This window comes from Scyliorhinus canicula, chromosome 24 (assembly GCF_902713615.1).
Source record: "Scyliorhinus canicula chromosome 24, sScyCan1.1, whole genome shotgun sequence".
In the NCBI taxonomy this organism is placed as follows: domain Eukaryota; kingdom Metazoa; phylum Chordata; class Chondrichthyes; order Carcharhiniformes; family Scyliorhinidae; genus Scyliorhinus; species Scyliorhinus canicula.
Window position 1 is genome coordinate 21,902,453 of NC_052169.1, and position 25,113 is coordinate 21,927,565.

At 44.9% G+C, this 25,113-nt stretch overlaps 1 protein-coding gene across 6 annotated transcripts in view; it reads right to left on the reverse strand.

Annotated features, from left to right (window-relative positions):
• Positions 1-25,113, reverse strand: part of znf592 (zinc finger protein 592) — a 197,809-nt gene that overhangs the window by 122,148 nt on the left and 50,548 nt on the right. For 4 of the 6 annotated variants that reach the window (XM_038784203.1, XM_038784206.1, XM_038784204.1 and 1 more), the window contains one exon: positions 23,725-23,834. Coding sequence is in view for 2 of the 6 variants with exons in the window: in XM_038784201.1 (XP_038640129.1) it covers positions 12,544-12,634 (91 nt within the window). In the remaining 4 variants the exon portion in view is untranslated. Of the gene's footprint in view, positions 1-12,543; positions 13,052-23,724; positions 23,835-25,113 lie in introns of those variants that run through there. The other 2 variants (XM_038784201.1, XM_038784202.1) reach the window with 2 other exon arrangements.

Consider the following 25,113-nt stretch of genomic DNA (forward strand, 5'->3'; position numbering starts at 1 on the left):
TTAGAGATCACCAAAGTATATCATGGAGTTCACCTGACCCACAATGTTTAATACATGTTGGTTATGTGGAGCACAAGGGCCCACTTTACAGATATGATGCAGAGAACTAAAAGTATTTTTAAACAAAAACAATGTTTACTCTGAATCCAGTTAACATTTTATAAACCCACAGTAAACATCTTACCAACTACCAACGCTGATAACCCACCAAAAAGATACAATACTCTATAAATAACCCCTAATAACTTTCCAAACAACATCCATAAGTCAAAAAACCCTTTTAATAAAGACAGTAGATTTGCATTTCTTACAGAAACAGGTATTACTTTGAAATCATCAAGTGATCTGGAGACATTTTTTAGATTGCAGAGAGAGAGATCAATTCACATTTGCTTGGTTTGAATGCAGCTCTCCAACTGAAAGCCAAACTAAACAGAGAGCCAAAAACAGCTCCCAGCTCAAAACGCAAGTAAAAAGCAGAGCAGAGCTCAGTTCCACCCACACAATGATATCACTGCAGCCATTTGATAAAGCACACTTTTCTTAAAAGTGACAATAGTGACACTTAGCTTTTAATTATTTGTTGACCCAGTGCAAAGTTAATGTCATGACAGGAGGGGGTTCTTTTAACCAACTCTAATTTCGACATTTGCTACCCATTTGTAAACAGAAGGGTGTTTTTGATTTGCTTCCCCCTTTATAACAGATGGCCTATTTCCCAACCCCTCACATTTGGTGTGGTCCAATTTCCATTAATAGCCCCACTGCTTATGATAGGGGGTGAACTCAAAGAGTTTGTTTATTTCCACACATTGAAAATGCGGGAGGGGGACACCGCCTAGCCCCGTGTGCTCATACAGCAAAAGGGGGCTAGAGAAAAGAAAGGCCACATAGAAGAGAATTATTATTTCACATGCGCACAGATTCCAGAATCAAAAGTCCAATGAGGTATTCCATCACAGACATTGGCAGGCAGAAAACAGATGCTGTATAATTCACTTTTCCAGTGGGGTTGGCTTCACACGAGGTGATGGGCATGCAGAGATGTATCAGTTTAGTAGGCAATGGAACAGAAACAATTATAGATGGGCCAGGTATTCAATCTGGGTGGAGTCCTTTTCGATGCTGCTGCTTGTAGATGGTAAAATGTTTGCAGTACAGCAAGACAATATAACTGGTTCCACCCGATAGAGGTTCATGTCACATAACTCACACCTCTTCAATGTCTTTGACAAAACAAGTGTTTTCCCTGTCTTGAGATCCTGAGATAGTTAAGCGATCCAACCATTAAGACTTGAAATGGGGGTTGTGGGGTCCTATGTCCTCGCTAAAAAATAAGGCTCTCGTTGACGAGGCCTGACTTAATAAATGAAGATGACCTTTGTATAGCTCTCTCTGAATTTGATCTCTGCAGCCCACAGGGAGGTCATTTGTGTCTTTCTGAGATAATGAGGTACAGGTTCCTGCGATACTGCCATGGTAGTTGCTTTCACTCGAGGGTCACAGACTGACATAGCTTCATGCATTTTAAAAGATCTTCGGCCAATGTTTTAAATTTTAGGAATTAGCCCCGAGGGCATGAACATACAAAATTAAAGGTCATTCGGGATATCGAGCCTGATCCACCATTCAATAAGATCGCTTTGTGTTTCAAATTTCACATTACCATCTACCCCCGAAAGCCTTGGATTCCCTTGCTTAACAAGAATCCGTCTACCTCCATCGTAAAAATCTTCAATGGTCCCACCTCCACCCTCTTCTGAGGCAAATAATTCCAAAGACTCACAACCCTCGGTAAAATAATTCCCCTCATCTCCATCCTAAAAGGGTGACCCCCAATTTTAAGACATTGGCCGTAGACACGGGCAGCACAGTAGCACAGTGGTTAGCACTGTTACTTCACAGCACCAGGGTCCCAGGTTCGATTCCCGGCTTGGGTCACTATCTGTGTGGAGTCTGCACATTCTCCCCGTGTCTGTGTGAGTTTCCTCCGGGTGATCCGGTTTCCTCCCACAAGTCCCGAAAGACGTGCTGTTAGGTAATTTGGCTATTGTGAATTCTCCCTCTGTGTACCCGAACAATAGGAGTTTTTCACAGGACCTTCCGTGCAGTGTTAATGTAAGCCTACTTGTGACAATAAAGATTATTATATAGTTCTGGACTACCCCACAAGAGAAAACATCCTTTTCATGTCCAGTGTCAAGACCGTTCAGGATCTTATATACTTCAATCAAGTCACGCCTCACTCGTCTAATCTCCAGTGGAAACAAGCCCAATCTATCCAACTTTCCTAATATGACAGCCTGCTCATTCCAGTATCCAGTTTAATAGATTATTAAACCTCCCCTGAACCATCGCCCATACAGTTACAATAAGGAGATCAAAACTGCACAAAGTATTCAAGATGTGGTCGCACCAATGCCCTGCATAACTGAAGCATAACATTCTTACATACGTTTATGTTTGATTCCTCTTACAAGGCAGCATTCCTTTAGTCTTCTTAATTACTTGCTGTACCTGCATACTAACTTTTCGTGACTCATGCATGAGAACGCCTCTGCACCTTGGAATTCTGCAGCCACTCCCCGTTTCACTAATACTCTGCCTTTTTATTCTTCCTGCCAAAGTGAACTATCACATAATACTCCATCTGCCATATTTTTGTCTCACTCAACCTATCTATGCCCACCTGCAACCTCATGCCTATTCACTCAACCTATCTCTACCCATATGCAACACAACATACTTTCCTACCTATCTTTAAACCATCTGCAAATGAGCTACCTTGCCTTTGCTTTCCTCATCTAAGTCATTGATAAGGATTCATTTACATGGACTCTGTTTTCTGCCAGCCAGCCAATCTTCTATCCATGTCAATATGTTACCCCCTACACCATGAGGTTTTATTTTCTGCAATAACCTTGTGGCATCTTATCAAATGCCTTCCGGGCAACCAAGCACAGTACACGTCTACAGGCTCCCTCTATCCACCGTGCACATTATTCCATCAAAAAACTCCAATAAATTGGTTAAACTTTATTTCCCTTTCACAAAACTATGATCACTCATCTCAATTACCGTAAGATTTTCTAAATTCTCTTCGATAACCGCCTCAAAGCTCAATTCCAGTACCTTTGGATAGGCACATGGAGCACACCAGAGTGACAGGCTTGATAGCTTGATCTTGGTTTCGGACAAAGCTCGGCACAACATCGAGGGCCGAAGGCCTGTTCTGTGCTGTACTGTTCTATGTTCCCCATGACGAACTTCAAGGTAACTGGCCGGAAATTTCCTGTTTTCTACCTCTCTCCAGTCTTGAATTTGCTACTTTCCAATATGATGGAGCCTTTCCAGAATCGAGCGAATTTTGAAAAATTAACACTGAGGCTTCTATTACCTCATTAGTCAACTCTTTTAAGATCCTAGGATGAAGTCCAGCAAGGCCCAGAGCCTTGCCAGCCCACAGCTCCACCATTTTGCTCAGCACCGCTTCCCTTTTGTTGATGAGCCAGCATTCATTGCCCATCCCTAATTGTACACATTTAAGAGTCAACCACATTGCTGTGGCCTGGAGTCACACGTAGGTCAGACCAGGTAACAGAGGCAGATTTCCTTCCCTAAAGGACATTAGTGAACCAGGTGAGTTTTTACGACAGTCGACAATGGTTTCAAGAGTACATTTTTCATTCCAGATTTGTGCTAAATTTGAATTTCACCATCTGCCATGGTGGAATTTGAACCCAGATCGCCAGAGCATTACCCTGGCTCTCTGGATGACATGTCCATTGACAATACCACTATGGCATTGCCTCCTCATGTCATTATAATTTTACTGAGTTCCTCTCTCTCCCTCCCACCTCCTGATTTATAACTATTTCTTGTATTTCTACAGCGAAGACGGAAACAAAATATTCCTGATGCTCTACCATTTACTCTCCATTGTCACTCTCGGGAGGACAAACACCACTTTGCTTACTCTTTTACTTTCTCAATACTTGTAGAAACCCTTACCATTCGTTTTTACATTTCTAATTAGTTTCCTCTCAATTCTTATTTTTTTCTCCTGATTACCCTTTTAGTCATTCTTTGCCGTTCTTTATATTCTGACCAAACATCTGAACTGCCATTCATAATCTTTATTATTGTCACAAGTAGGCTTACGTGAACATTGCAATGAAGTTACTGTGAAAAGCCCCTAGTCGCCACACTCCAGCGCCTGTTCAGCTACACTTGAGGGAGAATTCACTACGCTCAATTCACCGAACAAGCACATCTTTCGGGGCTTGTGGGAGGAAACCGGAGTGCCCAGAGGAAACCCACGCAGACAATGTGCATACTCCATACAGACAGTGCCCCAAAACGGAAATCGAACCCGGGTCCCTGGTGCTGAGAAGCAACATTCATCTTTCCTTGTCTGAAATACTCATCTTGGAACCACACTTCTCCCTTTCAAAACTAGATGCAAAATTCAATCATATTGTAGTCGCTGCTGGGGGGGGGGGGGGGGGGGGGGGGGGGCTTTAATGTGAGGTCATTATTAATTCTGCCACATTACACAATAGGGACCTTCAAGTGGCTATTGGATGGGTACATGGATTATGGTAGAATAATGGAGTGTAGATTAATTTGTTCTTAAGGGCAGCACGGTAGCATTGTGGATAGCACAATTGCTTCACAGCTCCAGGGTCCCAGGTTCGATTCCCGGCTGGGTCACTGTCTGTGCGGAGTCTGCACATCCTCCCCGTGTGTGCGTGGGTTTCCTCCGGGTGCTCCGGTTTCCTCCCACAGTCCAAAGATGTGCAGGTTAGGTGGATTGGCCATGATAAATTGCCCTTAGTGTCCAAAATTGCCCTTAGTGTTGGTGGAGGTGTTGACCTTGGGTAGGGTGCTCTTTCCAAGAGCCGGTGAAGACTACATAGGCCGAATGGCCTCCTTCTGCACTGTAAATTCTATGATAATCTATGATTAATCTAGGACAAAGGTTCGGCACAACATTGTGGGCCGAAGGGCCTGTTCTGTACTGTATTTTTCTATGTTCTATGTTTTAATACCAAGTCCATTGAAATCTGCTCTCTGGTTGGTTCCAGAACCTGCTGCTCTAAGAAACCATCTCAAAAGCATTCTATGAACTCCTCATCCACGCTATTACTGCCAAACTGATTTTTCCAGTTTATATGGAGGTTAAACTGAGTCATGATTATTGTCATCCCTTTAACACAAGCCTCCAATATTTCTTCACATATACTTTGTCTTACATGGTGTTAACTGTTCGGAGCACCTGTAGGCGACTCCCCACTAGAAATGTCTTTCCTTGACTATTCCTCATCTCCACCCAAACTGATTCTACATCCTGATCCCCCGAACCAAGGTCATCTCTAATTATTGCACCAATGCCATCTTTAATTAACAGTGTTACCCTTCTACCTTTACAGAGCTTCCTAGTCTCTATTCATAGATCATAGAATTTGATCATAGAATTTACAGTGCAGGAGGCCATTCGGCCCATCGAGTCTGCACCGGCTCCTGGAAAGAGCACCCTACCCAAGGTCCACACCTCCACCCTATCCCCATAACCCAGTAACCCCACCCAACACTAACGGCCAATTTTGGACACAAAGGGCAATTTATCATGTCCAATCCACCTAACCTGCACATCTTTGGACTGTGGGAGGAAACCGGAGCACCCGGAGGAAACTCACGCACACACGGGGAGAATGTGCAGACTCTGCGCAACAGTGACTCAAGCCGGGAATCGAACCTGGGACCCTAGAGCTGTGAAGCAATTGTGCTATCCACAATGCTACCGTGCTGCCTGCCCTATTCCTATTATAAAATTACATAGTGCAAGGTCTTAGCCCCCTGATAGCAAGTACAAATAATTAAATGGAAGGTGAGAAGATTCTTTTGCATCTACCAGAACAGCCAGACGGGCACCTCTGTTTAAGACTTAATTTGAAACACGGCACCTCTGATAGTGCAATCCTCCCTCAGTACTGCACTGGAAACTGAACCTTAATTTGTCTGCTCAAACCCTGGCGTGGAACTTGTACCAGGGGAGCCAAAAGAACACAGAGTATTATGCCGAAACAAGCAAATAAAACATTTAAACAGGAGATTCTACTTGTTTTTCTTTGCTAATGTCATTAGTGAAGACTTTCAGCTCAGCGGCAGGCCATTTAGAAGCAGAATAAAGCTTGCCCTATCATGGTTTAGTAAGGGCCTTGGTCCCTCAAATAGTTGTCAAAGCTAATACGCCAATATGAAATTTTCTCCACTGGTATTTAACAGAATGCCCCAGGGTTCCATGCTGGGGCTGTACCCAAGGTGTAAAAATCACAGTCGCAATGCAAGATTGGTAAATAATGTACTTCATTAGTGAAATCAAAACTGTCAAGGGAAATACTGAGAGAAGCTTGGAGGTGCAACTTCAATTTGGATTTAGGAGACTTGAGCTTATTAACGTGCTTTTGTGTTTTTTTTTAAACCACAGCCTGGAGTGAATTAAGAGACCCAAGCAAAGCCAGGCCTATTATTTTACTATGGAAAATGAATTAAATAGGGCGGCATGTGGCATGGTGGTTAACACTGGGACTACGGCGCTGAGGACCCGGGTTTGAATCCTGGCCCTGCATCACTGTCTGTGTGGAGTTTATACATTCTCCCCGTGTCTGCGTGGGTTTCACCCCCCCCCCCCCCCCCCCCCCCCCCCCCCACAACCCAAAGATGTGCTGGTTAGGTGGATTGGCCATGCTAAATTGCCCCTTAATTGGGGAAAAAAATAATTGGGTACTCTAAATTTATTTAAGAAAAAGAAAATGAATTATATGCTTCGAGAATCAGAATTAAAAGAATATCATAGTAATTCAGCATTGAGTTGTCACTCACCATATTTAAATGGAGTGGGAATATAATAAACAAATAAAAGAGAGGCTGTTTGGCTATGCTGCTAACACAATTGAGTTCAAATCCCCAGAAGTCAAAGTGAAGGTGTAAAGTGTTGCGGTTCACCCTCCTCTGGCACTCTTCACTGCACCAAAACATGTCATCTCATCTCCATTTAACTCCAAGCAAGGTCTATAAAGAATACAAATTTGAGATCCTTAATAGGCTTACAGATCTGTATACTAAGTGCTGCAAGAAAGATAGCAAGTGCTTTTGGACCGCTGAGATACAGTGATTGTCACCCACTGCAAAAACAAGGGAAAGAGGTCAAAAGGCAAAGAGATCATCACCTTACTCCCCCTTGTAGGGAATATCTTGGAAAGAGTGCTTTTTCTGACTATAACTAACACAGCCTCCTTGAAAAATAAGTATGGATTCAGACTTAATGCGGAACGACAGACTTCATTTTGTGCTGAGAAAGATCCAGAAGTATGGAGAAAACATGGGCTTGTCCGTGATTGTTGTTGCTGATTTGTGGTGAGTGTGCTTTACACTTAATTGCTCTGTTTTATAACCTTGCTCTAGAGTCGCCAGGTATCTTTATGATACCACCACGAGGTTCAAGTTCAAGTGCTGATCAATAACTCAGTACACCAGTTAGTAAGGTTCAAATCAAAACACATTTATTATATACACAGTCAATCGCTACTCATGCATAAAATACTACAGAACTAGACTATTTCTACCACTAAAGGCCAATACTTAGCTTTGGAAAAGGAACCCACTGGGTCATGGAACAATGGCCTCTTGTTCGATCCTGAGGCTGCAGGCTTCCAGCTGGTATGGACTAAGGGTTAGGAGCGTCTATCTCATAGCGTGCGTTGACTAGACACTTATGTTTTGGTGCAGCTGCTAGGCAAGTCTCTCCGAGTTGAGAGTCACGGTCAAGAGTTCTTTGAGAGCTGCCAAGAAGCTGTTAGGCTGGTCTCTCCTCGCTGAGAGCCGTGCCAAGAAGGACGACCTGAACTTGGGGACTCTATTTTATAGTCCCCAGGGGCTTTGCGCCTTTTTGGGCGGACCCCGTACCCGGCTCCAATTGATTGGACTATGTTCCAATCCGAGACCGAGACCGAGGGGCCTCACGGTAGCATGGTGGTTAGCATCAATGCTTCACAGCTCCAGGGTCCCAGGTTCGATTCCCGGCTGGGTCACTGTCTGTGTGGAGTCTGCACGTCCTCCCCGTGTGTGCGTGGGTTTCCTCCGGGTGCTCCGGTTTCCTCCCACAGTCCAAAGATGTGCGGGTTAGGTGGATTGGCCATGTTAAATTGCCCGTAGTGTAAGGTTAATGGGGGGATTGTTGGGTTACAGGTATACGGGTTACGTGGGTTTAAGTAGGGTGATCATTGCTCGGCACAACATTGAGGGCCGAAGGGCCTGTTCTGTGCTGTACTGTTCTATGTTCTATGATTAGTTTGATTACCCCAATACTGGGGCTGTTCCCTGATCGCTGGGCGGTTCCTAAGTGTCCGTTGGCTTCTTTTGTGTTGGCTCCTGCTGGCGCCGAGGAGTCCGGCTTTACCTCGATTATCTTTAACTGTTGCTATTGTTCCCGGGGATCGCTCATTAATATGTAGATGGTCGTCAGTTTCAGTGCTGTCTGGGTTCTGCAACTCGAATATACAGGACACTTTGCATTCTGCTTGCTTTTCTGAGCCTGTCCATTTTTCCCTGCATTCTTAGCAAATCTCCATTGTAAACTCGGGAAGTGTCCAACCCAGGTGGCTACACTGTACCAAGGTTTTTGCAAGTCAGTCGGGAAGACGAGACTAGGGTGCCCTCCAAGGTCCTCATCATTCTCTATCAACTGCACAAAGACCAGAACGGTCAGGTCAATCAAAATAGCGGAGCCCTCTCGCACAGTTTCCCCATCTCCACCTATCCTTTTCTTCAATACGATGCTTCAAGTGGCAACAACAAGTTTGACAGAGGACATAGACACCCGCTTCCAGAGAGACGGCGGTCTCTTCAACTGTGTTTTTTTGGTGGAATTATTTGAAAGAGAATTCAAATTGGTCTGTGGCCCATACCAAATCCACAGAAAAGCTCACCAAGTGCTTCAGTTTGCTAACGATTGCACACTTTTGGCACACACAAGAGGAGGCAATGCAGCTCACTGTGAACCATTTCCTTGAGTCAGCCAATACGTTTGGCCTTATTATTAGGCTAAAATGACAGAGGTGCTGTACCAAGTGCGGCCCAAAGGAAATTACAATCCACCATAGGTGGGCGTGGACAACAGCCGCCTCCAAGTACAAGAGTTTGCATATCGCGGTAGCATGATCTCAATTGTTACCACTACTAACAAGGGCATAGGCCAAGGCCAACAGCTCCTTTAGCTACCTCTTTAAGCCTATCTGGCGAAACACCTCACTATTCAAACTCAGATATACTAAATGGTCGTCATCACCACCCTCTTGTGTGGGTCAGTCAAAAGTCTGTACAGGGAATCAATTATTATTAGCACCAGGGACCCAGGTGTTTCTATCAACACCATCTGGGTTTCTCCATGAATAACAAATGGCAGAACTTAGAACCCCTACAGTGCAGAAGGCCATTCAGCCCATCAAGTCTGCACCGACCCTTCGAACGAGCATCCTACCTAGGCCCTATTCCCCACCCCATCCCTGTAACCACACCAAACCTTTTGGACACTAAGGGACAATTTAGCGTGGCCAATCCACCTACCCTGAACATCTTTGGACTGTGTAAGGGAACTGGAACACTCGGAGGAAAACCACGCAGACACGGGGTGGATGTGTGAACACCACACAGATAGTCACCTGAGGTTGGAATCGAACCCGGGTCTCTGGTGCTGTGAAGCAGCAGTGTTCACCACTGCGCCGCCTTAAATCAGGAGCAAAGTTCGCAGCACAGCCAAACTGTACAGCACTGGACGCATTCGCTTGCACCTTCCACTGAACAAGGAAGGACATGCATTGGGCTTGAAGGATTCCAGAATGCCAAAAGCTGCACTTTTATGGTGAACTATGCTCCAGTAAGTGAGACCGAGGTGCACCATGCAAACACTTCAATGACCAGGCAACTCTCTCTGGTTGATAATTTCAGGACATCAAAGTGCCTGACCAGAAAAAGTGGTGGAAGCAAAATCCAGAACAGCTTTTAAACAAGAGGATGAATATTTGAGACTGTGTTTTATTTTAAATGATATAGAAAAGGCCAGAGATTGTAACTAAGTGGATAGCTCTTTTAAGAGTTTAGATAGGCAGATTGGGCCAAATAGCTTTCTTCAGTACTGTACAATACGGTGATTTTTTCGAGAGTTATTGCAGCTACATTAAAACGTGGGCCTGAAACACGAAAGGGTGTTGTGGTAACCTACGTCACTCGGCTCAATACTCAATCATTGTTATTAAATTGGACAGGCAACCTGCTAAAAGATCATGTTCCACCCTTTGCAGGTTGTTTCATTGCTTGTTTTTGTGTTTGGCAGCAGTGGAAGTGCTGTTCTAAGAATGTAGGGCGGGTGGGGAACTTACAGGCATTGTGGTTTTTGGTGGAGTCATTTGAAAGACAATTCAAATTCGCCTCAAGTACAATGGCCCTCTCAGAAAGTCGCACATTTATTCTTTTTTTAAATGTAGAGTACCCAATTATTTCTTAACCAATTAAGGGGCAATTGTGCGTGGCCAATCCTGCTCATCTTTGGGTTGTGGGGGTGAGGCCCACGCAGACACGGGGAGAATGTGCATACACCACACGGACAGTGACCCGGGGCCGGGTCCGAACCCGGGTCCTCAGCGTCGCGAGGCAGCAGTGCTAACCACTGCTCCACCCTAGTCACACGTTTCTCAACCTTTTCCAGCCCTCTGAGCTGACAATAGGACTCAGGAACGGGTGTACTGAGCCACTGAGATTGGGTAAATCCAGATAGCAACATGTGCAATGGGAAAATCATTACCAACAATGAACATGCACACGCGTGCATGCACAAAGATTTCTGACAATGTGCTCACGGTTTATTGGAATTCCGTTAAAGTCTTGTGCAAAGAATTGTTTATGGGCCACTGTAATGCCCTTAAGCCACTTAAAATTCATTACTCCAGCAGTGGTTAAACACTATATGCTGACAAATCTATTTTTAACATAAATATATCTCCTACATTAAAATGTGGTTTGTGCTGAGTATTAGCAATTTGTCCAAGGAGACATTTCTCCACCACTGTTCTCCCCCCCCCCCCCCACCCCCCACCCCCTCAATATGTGAGAGAATTTCTTCAGATACAGGATAGTGCTGACTTCCGAATGTTTGTGTGGGCCTATTGGTGCTAGGTTCAGTGTTAATGCTTAAACACCTGTTCTGGCTTATTTGAACAAAGAAAAGGCCTAATTTCTTTCCACAAACTTGTAGGAAATTGCAATCAATGCACGAAGAATAAACTGCACCGGCTACCAGTACAGACTTCCCTGTGCCTCTCAGCCTGCTTTCCTTTTTTTTAATATAAATTTAGAGCACCCAATTCTTTTTTCCCCTATTTAGGGGAAATTTAGCTTGACCAATTCACCTAAAGCATTTTGTACAATGAACAATATGCTAACTTCGTAATAGATTATAACTGGATATGAAACTCTTTGAAAAGGTCCAGTTCCTAGTAAAAGATGAGTCCCTCTTACACAGCAATGGATATTCAGTCATCAATAGACCGTTCTCGTATAAGGCGGCAGCTAAGGAGATCTGGTCAACCAGCTTTCCCGTACCAGCCTCCCCGGACAGGCGGCGGAATGTGGCGACTAGGGGCTTTTCACAGTAACTTCATTGAAGCCTACTCGTGACAATAAGCGATTTTCATTTCATTTTTCATTTTCAACCTTCATATATTAAGGGTACGAGCAAAGTAAGAGTTCTACCCCATCAGCAAGCTCTGGATCCATTTCTATACATTTGCATATATTTTGGGTTGTGGGGGGTGAGACCCACGCAAACACGTGGAGACTGTGCAAACCACTGCGTCACTGTGCCGCCTCTCCAGCCTGCTTTCCTACTCAAGAATCTCACAATATGTCAGCTTTAAACCACACTGAAGGGATCCACAATTGCATCCATTAATATTTAGTATACATTTACTATTGCCCCACGTTATCACCAGGCAGTTTCTGGACTTCACCTTGGAATTACCAGGCTACAACTTCTAGTCATAGTAATAATATTTATTGTCACAAGTAGGCATACATTAACACTGCAATGAAGTTACTGTGAAAATCCCATAGTCGCCACATTCGGGTACACAGAGGGAGAATTCAGAATATCCAATTCACCTAACAGCACGTCTTTTGGGACTTGTGGGAGGAAACCGGAGCACCCGGGGGAAACCCACGCAGACACGGGGAGAACAGACTCCACACAGCCAGTAACCCAAGCCGGGAATCGAACCTGGGACCCTGGAGCTGTGAAGCAACAATGCTACCCACTACAGAGCAGGGTCCCATCACACGCGCCTCCACTGTGAGCCCCAAGTTAACACTCCCCTCCAAATCAGGCGGAGGCCCATTACACTACACATGTCGTGAGAACCTTCAAACGTCAGTCTACTTACAGTGCGTAACAAGCGTCCAAAATGAGTAGAAAAAAAAAATGCAGTTTACCTCTCCTCAAGAAATATTGCCATGGTAAAGCCAGGCTCAATGGTGGAGCTGAAGACCGGAAAGCAATGCAGCCTCCACACACAGTTTTCATTTTCTCTTCCTTCTGTTTACTTCCATTATGAATGCTGTGCACCCCTTTGCACTCACTGTTCAAATACTTTTTATTCAACGCGCTGCATTATTCCATAAAACCGTTGACACTTTTGTACCTATCGCCTGATACTGCAGAATTTTAAGAAGAACTTTGGGCAGACCTGCCAACCCAAATTGTTGGCAAATTATTCACTTATCGTTTGGCAGCTTCAGTATCTGTGACTGGGCCTAGCATTACATACCTTGCTAATATTTATTTTGAACAAAGACGAAGAAGGACAAAGAGTCTAAAGGTTGCAGCAGTATTTTGTACATTTGCTGACAGCTCCTTGGAGTGCGCGCATATTGCTAGCTGCAGCAGACATACTCGAGTACCAGCTGCCTGCATGATGCAAGTTCAGGCTCGACAGTCTGATGTCAAGCTGCTTAACGTGCGTCATTTAAAACTCCCAGCTTGGAGACAACCCTTGTCTCTGATATGCATCAGAGCAAATTTCTGCTCAGTGGCGAACCAACCTCTTCCCTCAGAGGGACGCCAGACTTCAGACCAGCTTCCTCTTTTCGATATTCACTGCCACAAACTAGTTTCACAAACTGGCAGAGCCTGCTTTTCTGTTTGAAAAACTGCCCAAACAAGTTCAGCAAGAAGTCTTACAACACCAGGTTAAAGTCCAACAGGTTTGTTTCAAACACTAGCTTTCGGAGCACTGCATTCACCTGAGGAAGGAGCAGTGCTCCGAAAGCTAGTGATTTGAAACAAACCTGTTGGACTTTAACCTGGTGCTGTAAGACTTCTTACTGTGCTCACCCCAGTCCAACGCCGGCATCTCCACATCATGGCAAACAAGTCCACGGCGGGGGCCCTGGGCAACACCAAAGGGATAGGTGAGGATTTAGAGAAAATAAAATATTAAAACGAGCCACTCGTCGACGCAGTGTGGTTTTCCCAGGCATACCCTCCATACCTCCCCGTGGGCAGCACGGTAGCATTGTGGATAGCACAATGGCTTCACAGCTCCAGGGTCCCAGGTTCGATTCCGGCTTGGGTCACTGTCTGTGCGGAGTCTGCACATCCTCCCCGTGTGTGCGTGGGTTTCCTCCAGGTGCTCCGGTTTCTTCCCACAGTCCAAAGATGTGCAGGTTAGGTGGATTGGCCATGATAAATTGCCCTTAGTGTCCAAAATTGCCCTTAGTGTTGGGTGGGGTTACTGGGTTATGGGGATAGGGTGCAGGTGTTAACCTTGGGTAGGGTGCTCTTTCCAGGAGCCGGTGCAGACTCGATGGGCCGAATGGCCTCCTTCTGCACTGTAAATTCTATGTAACACATATCCTTTCGTCCACCTCTTAGCCTCTCCTAGGTCTCAGGAAAAAATGCAGACTTGGACTGGGCAACTTTCCTTTTAAACCCATTGCATTCAGACAGAAAACAAGTGTAGCAATACACATGGACAATGGTGTGCAATGAAATAAAACTTAAACTGTCAAATTTATTCTCTGGGAATTCTCTTCAACCTTTTTGCCATCAGTATATTGCCTGATTAAAAGCATTTGAAAGGATGGGGTTATACATAATCTCTTACAAACAGCAGCTTAAATTCTTTCACTAGAAAATCCGAAAATAGACATACCGGAACTCAATGACCATAACGAATAAGAAAAGTTATGACTAAGTGCTTTTCTCACTCTCCCTTGGGGTTGGTGGTTTTCCTTTTCTCGTTGGAAACATAACCTGCGTATTTGTTACAGCGTTATTCACAGAATCACCAACTTGATAATCTGCCAACAGTTTCACATGCAGATAGTCTGCCTCCATTTATAAACCACAGCACATTTTACAGATCAGAACATTTAAACTGCATTCGATTATCTTTTAGACTCCATAGCGCAAGGTTCACCAAGCCATTTGGATGATGAAAATCCTTGGATTGTAACAAGTCAGCCAGGGGAAGAAGACACTACAAATAACCTGGAACTTGCTGCAGAATGTCCGACGCAAACAACCGCCGTTTCCAATTCACCCGAGGGGCACATTGGCAGTCATATAATAGAATCAATGCACAAGTAATGAAAAGGAGATGCAATGAAAATGGCATGCTGTCACTGTCACGCATATACGTGCATGCACGCAACCCATGCATTGAGCACTGTGCTGCTTTCTGAAAGCAAAACAAAAAGAGAAAAGCAGCAGGCAAAGAAACAAAATGGGGCGACAGAACTGCTTACTGTTTGAAACGGTTTGAATTCAATGCTGAGCCCAGAAGGCTGGAAACTGCCTAATCAAAGATGAGGTGACGTCCCTCTAGCTTGCGGTGAACTTCACCGGAACAGTGCAGCAGGCCAAGGACGGAGATGCCAGTGAGCGAGCAAGGTGAAGAATTAAAACGACAGGCCAACGAAAGCTCTGGGTCATTCTTGTGGACTGAATTAAAGGTCTTCTACAAAGCAGTCACGCAATCTGCATTTAGTTTCCCCAATGTAAAGATCACATTGTGAGTAGTAAACAGGCATACTAAATCGAAACAAGTACGTGTAAAACACTACTTCAGCTGGAACGAGTAAGAGGAGAGAGGAGGCAAACGGACATACGTTACGTCTCCTGTGTTTTTGTGGAAAGGCGATATGGAAAGGATGTAGCGGGCGAGTAAGGAGCGGACCAGGGCACCACAGAGGGAACGGTCACTACAGAATGCTTAAAAGAGAGGGGACGGAAAGATATACTTGGTGACGGCATCACCCTGGAGGTGGCCAAATAGGTGGAAAATGATCCGTTGAATACAGAGGCTGGTGGGTGGAAGGTGAGGACAGGGAAAACCCCAATCATGGTTCTTGGAGGGAGGGGAAGGGATGAGAGCAGATGTGTACGAAATATGGCGGACGTGCTCAAGGGCTGTGTCAACTATGATGTGTACGTCTGTTTGAAAGGAAGACAGATAGCAAATTTGCCTTTGTAAAGTTGCTCTCAGTTTCTGGATGTTCCCAAATACTTTACAGCGGAAGAACACATTTTGATGTATTGAAAAACAAAGCACTACCAATGATGAACTTTCATTTATTAATAATAAAAATCTTTATTGTCACAAGTAGGCTTACATTAACACTGCAACGAAGTTACTGTGAAAAGCCCCTAGTCGGCACATTCTGGCGCCTGTTCGGGTACACAGAGGGAGAATTCAGAATGTCCAAATTACCTAATAGCACGTCTTTTGGGCCTTGTGGGAGGAAACCAGAGCACCCAGAGGAAACCCACGCAAACACGGGGAAAATGTGCAGACTCCGCACAGACAGTGACCCAAGGCCACGATTGAACCTGCGACCTAGGCGCCGTGGGGCAGTAGTGCTAACCACTGTGCCGCCGTGCTGCCTGGCTGATGCATAGACGATGAGCGGAAAGGCCTCTTTTTGTGCTGTAAAACTCTATGATTCTAAGATGCCATTGATGCCCATGAAACTATTGTCGATTATCATAAAACCCATTTGAAGGGCAGCACGTCAGCGCAGTGGTTCGCACAATTAATCTTTTCCAATTAAGGGGCAATTTGGGTTGTGGGGGTGAAACCCACGCAAACACGGGGAGAATGTGCAAACTCCATACGGACAGTGACCCAGAGCCGGGATTGAACCTGGGACCTCAGCGCCATGAGGCTGCGCCACCGCGCTGCCCCCTTTGCCCACCCACTTAACCTATCCCTTTATAGCCTCATGTCCTCTTCACATCTTACTTTCCTACCTACCTTTGTGTCATCGGCAAATTTAGCAACTATACCGTCTGTCTATTCGTTCAAGAAATTGTACAAAGCTGAGACCCCAGCACTAATCTCTGTGGCACGCTACCCGTTTCATCTTGTCAACCAGAAAAATGCCCTTATTTTTAATTCATCCATGGGAATTGGATGTCACTGACTAGGCTGCATTTATTGTTCATGCTAAGATGTACATGAGAAGGAGGTGGGAGCTGCTCTACTCGTAGTGCTGCAGTCCACCTGGTGTAGGGAACACTCACAATGCTGATAGGAAGGGAGTTTCAAGATTTTGACCCTGTGACGGTGAGGGGATGCCGATGTATTTCCAAGTCAGGATGGCGAGTGGCTTGGAGGGGAACGTGCAGATGGTCAGAGGTCTGCAGCACAGAAAAAGCCCTTCGGCCCATTGTGTCTGCACTCGTCAAAATCAACCACCTAAGTATTCTAATCTCATTTTCCCAGCACTTGGCCCATAGCCTTGCACGCCCTGGCAACTCGCACTTGTCCAGATTTAATTACATTTGCCACTCATCAGCCCACTTAACAACCCCTCTATATCTTCCTGTAATCTAAGGCTATCCTGATCACTATTTACCATCCCATCAATTTTCGTATCATCCATGAACCATTTATATAAACCAAGATGTCGTCCCTCCTTACTGCTGTAATTCATTCCCTGATCACAACTGTGATACTCCCTCCTCTTTTACCTCCTTCCCTGCATCGTCTGAAGATCCAATATCCTGGAATATTGAGCTGCCAAGCCTGCCCCTTTCTCAACCATGTCTCAGTGACAGCAATGGCATCATACCCCATGTGTTAATTTGTGCCCTCAACTCATCTGCTTTGTTCGTCAGACTCAATGCATTAGAATAAATACCATCCGATCTTGCTGTAATTCATTCCCTGATCACAACTGTGATACTCCCTCCTCTTTTACCTCCTTCCCTGCATCGTCTGAAGATCCAATATCCTGGAATATTGAGCTGCCAAGCCTGCCCCTTTCTCAACCATGTCTCAGTGACAGCAATGGCATCATACCCCATGTGTTAATTTGTGCCCTCAACTCATCTGCTTTGTTCGTCAGACTCAATGCATTAGAATAAATACCATCCGATCTTGCCAAACTCCCGTGACTTAACTGGTCTATAACTTCTATGCCTTACTGACTCACTTGCTGTCTCTTCTAATTTTGGCTGCGCATCTCTCCTGCTGAACCTTCTCTCAGCATCCCAGCCCCCGGCAAGTTAGTTTTCACAGTTCAAGTGTGACCCTTCCGCCTTGTACAGGTCCCACCATCTCCAAAATTGGTCCCCAAAATAGTCCCAGAAGTCTAAAGCCCTCCCACCTGCACCAGCTTTCCAACCATGCATTCACCTGGACCAGTCTCCTATTTCTCTACTCACTAGCACGTGGCAGCGGAAGTAATCGAGAGATTACTACCTTCTGGGTCCTGTTTTTTAATCTACATCCTAGCTCCCTAAATTCTGCTTGCAAAACCTCATCCTTTTTCTGTCCATATCGTTGGTACCAATGTGTACCACAATATCTGTCTGTTTGCCCTCCCCCTTCAGTATATCCTGTAGCCAGTGACAACATACCATCCTGGAGTCTCTTTTGCGGCTGCAGAAACTCCTGTCTGTTCCCCATATAATTTATTCAGCTACCACCCTGACCTTCTTATCTCTTGTGCAGCAGACCTACCCATGGTGCCATGATGTTGGCTGCCAATGCTTTCCGTTACACAGTCGTCTCTCACAACTGTATCTAAAACGGTATATCTGTTATAAAGAGGGCTGGCCACGGTGGATTCCTGCACTATCTGCCTGGCGATCACCCATGCCCATTCTGCCTATTCAATCTTCATCTGTGATGTGCCCACCTTCCTGAATGTGCTATCCATGACTTGCTCAGCATCACAGATGCTCCACAGTGAGTCCACCCTCAGCTCCAGCTCCGAAATGCAGTTCGCCGGTAGTGCTGCCATGCGTCTGCTGCCCTTGTCCTTCTCAATGGTAGTGGTTGTGGGCATGGACGGTGCTGTCTAAGAAGCCTTGGGTGAGTTTGTACAGTGTATCTTGTTGATGGTACACACTGCTGCCACTGTGCATCGCTGGTGGAGGGAGTGAATGTTTGTGGATGAGCTGTTTTGTCCTGGGTGATGCCAAGCATCTCGAGAGTTGCACTCATCCAGGCAAGTGGAGAGTATTTTATTACACTCCTGACTTGTGCCTTGCAGACAGTAGAAGGCTTTCGGAAGTCATGAATTGAGTTACTTGCCGCAAGATTCCTAGCATCTGTCCCTCTTTTGTAACCACAATATTTAAATGGTTAGTCCAGTTCATTTTATGGTCAATGGTATTAGGGGATTCTGTGATGGTAATGCCACTGAATGGTTAGATTCTCTCATTAGTGATGGCCATTGCCTGGCACTTGTGTGATGTGAATGTCATTTGCCACTTGTCCACCCAAGCCTCGACATTGTCCAGGTCTTGCTGCAGATGGATATGGACAGCTTCAGTATCTGAAGAGTGTGAATGGTGTTGAACATTGCACAATCATCAGCGAACATCCCACTTCTGATTTATGATGGAAGGAAGGTTATCATAGAATTTACAGTGCAGGAGGCCATTCAGCCCATCGAGTCTGCACCGGCTCTTGGAAAGAGCACCCTACCCAAGGTCAACACCTCCACCTCATCTCCATAACCCAGTAGCCCCACCCAACACTACGGGCAATTTTGGACACTAAGGGCAATTTATCATGGCCAATTCACCTAACTTGCACATCTTTGGACTGTGGGAGGAAACCCATGCAGGCACGGGGATTATGTGCAGACACTGACCCAAGCCGGAATCGAGCCTGGGACCCTGGAGACGTGAAGCAATTGTGCTATCTACAATGCTACCGTGCTGCCCGACGATGATGACCGACGATGCAGCTGAACGTGGTTGGGCCTCGGATACTACCCTGAGGAACTCCTGCAGTGATGCCCTGGAACTGAGATGATTCATCTTCCTTTCTGCCAAGTATGACTCCAACCTGCAGTGAGTTACCTCTGCCCACCCCTAATTCCCATTGAAACTAGTTTTTCAAGGGAGTACTGGAGCCATTTAAGGTGGCCACCTGCAAAGGACCATGGGAATTATGGCTAACCCAGGACTCAGACAGATACAGAGCCTATGTGTATCTGAAATATAGGTAACCAGGCCTGATCGACACCCCCGCTCATTTGCATTTCAATGGCCCATTTCCCAGGACAATAGAACTCCAATCAAGCAACCGGTACAGCCCCAGACTGGTGCCACTCCCTTTATTCAGAAAACACAACTGCCAAGGTCAATGACCGCTAAGGACCCGCCCAACTATCAAGGCACCTGCCCCTTTATTGGCCAAAATCGAAGACAGTGATCAGAGCCCTGTCGTACTATTGGGTCCAAGGTTAAGGACCGCCCCAAAGAGCGCGGAATCCCAGGGGGATAAAAGGGAGCACAGCCATGTGTTCTGTCTCTTTTGAATCCAGCCTGTGCCAACCCAACTGTAGCAGGAACAGTCAGCCAAGCTCAAGACCAACGATCGCTACCTGATGGATCAGCCCAGCAGAGACAGAGCCACTTTCTTCGAAGCAGCCAAATGAAATCCAGATAAAGGCCTTATCCATTTGCACAGTGCCGGTCGCCCTGAAGTTAAGTATAGGTTATTGTAGCTGCTAAGTGCAGTTTAACTCGTAGTAGATATTGTGTTTGCATGTCGAGGTAACCCTTGTGTATGTAAATAAACCATCCTTTGAACTAACTAACTGGTTGTGTGGTCATTTGATCGATATAAGGGAAGGCTTGTGGTTCACCGACATCGTTAATATTAGCAACAGTATTGGCGACGCTGTTGGGATCGAAGAACGGGCCTTCATGCACACTCAGTCACATGCTGCTTTGATGTCAAAGATAGTCGCCCTCACCTCACTTCAGGAGTTGAACTTTTTTGTTCATGTCTGAGCCAAAGCGAGATGAATAAAGAGTTGAATGGCCCTGGTGGAACCCAAACTGAACAACAGTGAGCCTACATCCTGTTTGCTAGCCAATCTTACATCCATGTCAATATGTTGCCTCTTACACCATAAGCTTTTATTTTCACAATAGCCTTTGATGTGACACATCATCAAATACCTTCTGGAAAGCTCAGTACAGTCACCTTTTGTCCAAAGCACATATTACTTCTTCAAAGAACTTCAATAAATTGGTTAAACATGATTTTCCTTTCACTAAACCAAGTTGACGCTACCAGTTTACCTGGATGATTCCCTTGATTTTTTCCAAGTGCCCTACTATAACATCTTTCGCTTCTAACATTTTCCCAATGACAGCTAACTGGCCTTTTTCCTACTTTATGTCTCCCTCCCCTTTTGAATAAAAGAGTTAAATTTGCTATTTCCCAATCTAATGGATCTTCCCCAAATCTATGGGATTTTGGAAAATTAAAACCAATGCATTAACTATCTTTCTGGCTACTTCTTCTAAGACCCATTTTTGTGCAATTATATGCTTTTTCTTTAAGTTTGATGCTATTTTTAATTGTTTTAGTGAACCACGGATGGTGAGTCATCCTCTTGGAATTTTTCTGTGTATTCTGAAATATCCCCTTGAATGTCTGTAACGCATCTCTATGGACCTAGCCGGTAACCTAATTTACCAGTTTACTTTAGCTAGTTCTGCTTTCATGATCTCATAATGGCCCTTATTCAAGTTCAAAATATGAGTCCTAGACCAACTCTTCCTCAAACTGAATGTGAAACTCATTCATATTACAATTGCCTTCACTAAGAGGTTTGATTAATTATATCTTGCTGCACAATACCAGGGGCTGGATTCACCGTCCCGCCACATTTCTGGTTCACCCCGCCGGGCGGATGCTCCGTTATGCCGGCTGGTCAATGGGGTTTCCCATTGTGGGGCAGTCCCACGCCGTCGGGAAACTCCCGGGCTGCCGGCAAAACGGAGCATCTTGCTGGCGGAGAATCCAGCCCCAGGTCCCTGGTTTGTGCCAGAACATGCCCTCTGGAAACTGCCTCACTCGCAGTCACACCCTCCTATCCCCGACGACTCATCAAATCAGAAGACCCTATCCGAAGGGATGTGGCTGCCTCCTGGTACAAAGCATCTACGTAATTTGATGTAGCGCCATGTCTGCAGCTCAACCTCCAGCTTAATGGCTCACGGGCTGAAGCTCCTCAGCCACAACACTTTCTGCAGGCTTATGTGCCCTGGATCTCACAGGCAGCACGGTAGCATAGTGGTTAGCATCAATGCTTCACAGCTCCAGGGTCCCAGGTTCGGTTCCCGGCTGGGTCACTGTCTGTGCGGAGTCTGCACATCCTCCCCGTGTGTGCGTGGGTTTCCTCCGGGTGCTCCGGTTTCCTCCCACAGTCCAAAGATGTGCGGGTTAGGTGGATTGGCCATGCTAAATTGTCCGTAGTGTCCTAAAAAGTAAGGTTAAGGGGGAGTTGTTGGGTTACGGGTATAGGTGGATATGTGAGTTTGAGTAGGGTGATCATTGCTCGGCACAACATTGAGGGCCGAAGGGCCTGTTCTGTGCTGTACTGTTCTAAATCTAAATCTAAATCCAGAATATCCCACATGCTGTAGCTGTGGCACATCCTGTCTAGCTATTACCAAGAGTTATCATCAACCACTTAATTACATTACCTTAGGAATAGAACAAACTTTACCATTTACCAGATACTCACTGAACTCTTTCCTTGTAGTAGAGAAGAACCAATTCCTACAGAGTGAAAAAGTTACAAAAAGCAAAAGGAAACGTAGCCCTCCTCCCCTCCCCACCAAACCCACCAGGCATAGTGGTTCCAAACTCAGTTCCAAACTGCACTTGCTTTCAAGGCACGGAAGGCACTTCCAGCCCAATATGCAGAATGCAGTTGGAGACTTTCCTTTGCAGGATGTCTTGAGAGTGCCAGGCTAGTTTAACTTGCGACTAACGCCTCCCAGACCATTACAGTTTGAATCTCCAACTGACATTGGAGTTTATTTGTGAAGCAAGTAATGGAGGCTTAAAAATAAAAGTTTAACGCGTTGCAAAAAGACTGTTCAGTCATATTCTGTTCATCAAAGTGGAAATATTAAATTCTGCATAGGACTCAAGAGTTTTCTTCAATTTTGATTCTTGATTACATCCATTGAGAGCCATATGTTGAACAAAAGCAAATTACTGCGGATGCTGGAATCTGAAACCAAAGAGAAAATGCTGGAAAATCTCAGCAGGTCTGGCAGCATCTGTAGGGCATCACAGCTCCAGGGTCCCAGGTTCGATTCCCGGCTGGGTTACTGTCTGTGCGGAGTTTGCACGTTCTCCCCGTGTCTGCGTGGGTTTCCTCCGGGTGCTCCGGTTTCCTCCCACAGTCCAAAGATGTGCGGGTTAGGTGGATTGGCCGTGCTAAATTGCCCTTAGTGTCCAAAAAGGTTAAGTGGGGGTTACGGGGATAGGGTAGATATGTGGGTTGAGTAGGGTGCTCTTTCCAAGAGCCGGCAGAATTGATGGCCCAATGGCCTCCTTCTGCACTGTAAATTCTATGATGCTATGAGTCCAGATGACCCTTTGTCAAATATGTTGAAAGTTAACTAGGTTTCTGAAAAATAGCTGCATCTGGTAATGTGCACAGTGATAGCATTAAAATTACTGTTTATGTTAGGGGAATAAAGGAAAGTGAGAAAACGGAAAGAGAAAAAGTGAGGGATGGAAGGAAGAGGAAGGGGTGGTGATGGGGAGTGGGGGGAAAGGGGTGCAGTAGACACGAGGAACCAGGAAGGGCACAATAAGGACATGATGACATAAATGGGAAACAATTGCACTTGTAGAGGGAGCACGCAAGATTCAAAAGGTTACTTGGAAAATAATGTGTTTTTAAGTTTTTTTAAAAATTTGCATTCATATACACAGTGCATGTCGTGTCTCTAACTTCCCAAAGCAGCTTTCAGCTAATAAATTACTTTTAAATAGCAATCACATCCAATTTGTGCGCAGCATGTTCCCCCTGTATTTAGGCAATAACCAGTTAATCTGCTTTAATCTGTCTGGTGGGTAGAATCCCGACTCAGACAGAGAGAACCCCTCTATTCTTCTTTGATTAGTACCACGGGGTCGTTTTTCAGCAGGCGGACAGGATTTTGTTGCGATTTCTTATCTACAGCATGATGCTTCTGACAATGCAACACTCCCTCAGTACTATATCATAATGTCAGGTTATAAAACACCAGACCTGCAATGGAGTTTGAACCTTTGGACTCAAGATATATAACTGACCGTTATAATTTGGCAGTATGTAAGTTCAACTTACAGGTTTTCTTTGCTCCAGATGCTCTTAAACGCTTCCGAGTTCAGCCACCTTTCTGCAAATCAGCTGGAGCGACACAATAGCCAGCTGATCACGTCTGCTCCTTGGGCAGTCTGGAATCAACACAATCATGTTATTTTACTGTATAAATAAAACAATCCAACCACAAGCATTTAATAACTATTAAAGTCAGTTAATCTACATTAAAAGTTTGTCAACTTCAAAGGTCATGCACATGCTGCATTTTTATACTGCGTTGTTTATCTTTTACATGCAACCAGAAATTGTGTGTTTTAGATGCAAATTAACCTCAGAAACAATATTTATTGAGTAGCCAGTCAGCAGAATTGCAGGACTCCTATAGTGTTTCAAGTTGCAATTAAACATTTTCCTTTAAAGCAACAGACCAATTAGAGGATTTTACATTATAGGCAGGAGTGTTTTATATTTGTAGCAGAGCACATTATTTTATAAATTGGATTATCATTCACTACAATCCGCTACGGTCATTATGGCCATGGTACAGATAATTATAAAAAGACACAGTCCCACATCGTCATGTGTAACTGGAGTTCCATAGAATAAACAAATGGAAAAGATATAAAGTCAGAGAGTACAGCAGGAGGCCATTTGGTCCATCAGTCCTGTGCCAGCACTTTGAAAAGAGCTAACCAATTAGCCCCACTCGACTGTTCTTTCCCGGCAGCCCTGCAAATGTTCTCTTTTCAAGGAAGTGTTGATTGGTTGGCAAGTGGAGTCCATTTGCCAACTAATCAGCACTCTGTTCTTACAAGGTATAGATTTGTTGGTTTCCCTTGCATTGTTTTCTTGTGAATCGACCTGGTCAGTGCAAGATGAAAAACATCAACAGAAAATGTATCTTTTTTCTAGCAATACTCAATTTCGGTCTGACCAAACAACTATTTTACCAAATGTTTCTATTCCAGATAATGATATACTACATTTAAAAAGTCTCATCTCTCCCTGCGGAAATCATCTCTCCTCATGTACTCTATAAAAACGATATTGAACACGTTCTTAAACGTTCTAAATTAAACGTTCTTTGCACTGAGCAACAATTCCACTTTTTGTAGTCTCTTCACAGAATTGACGTTCCTCGTGTCTGGTATCATTGCAGTAAATACGCTCTGAACCCCCTTAAAGACAAAGACGTGCATTTATATAGCAACTTTCATGATTTCAGGACACCTCAAATGGTTTTACAGGCAATGCATTGCCTCTGAAGTGTAGTTGCTGCGGTAATATAGGAAATTTGGCAGCCAATTTGCATACAGCCAGCTTCTACAAACAGCAAATGCGATAATGACCAGGTAATCTGTGTTGATTGAAGGATAGCTATTGGTCAGGTTACTGAAGTCTTGACATCCTATC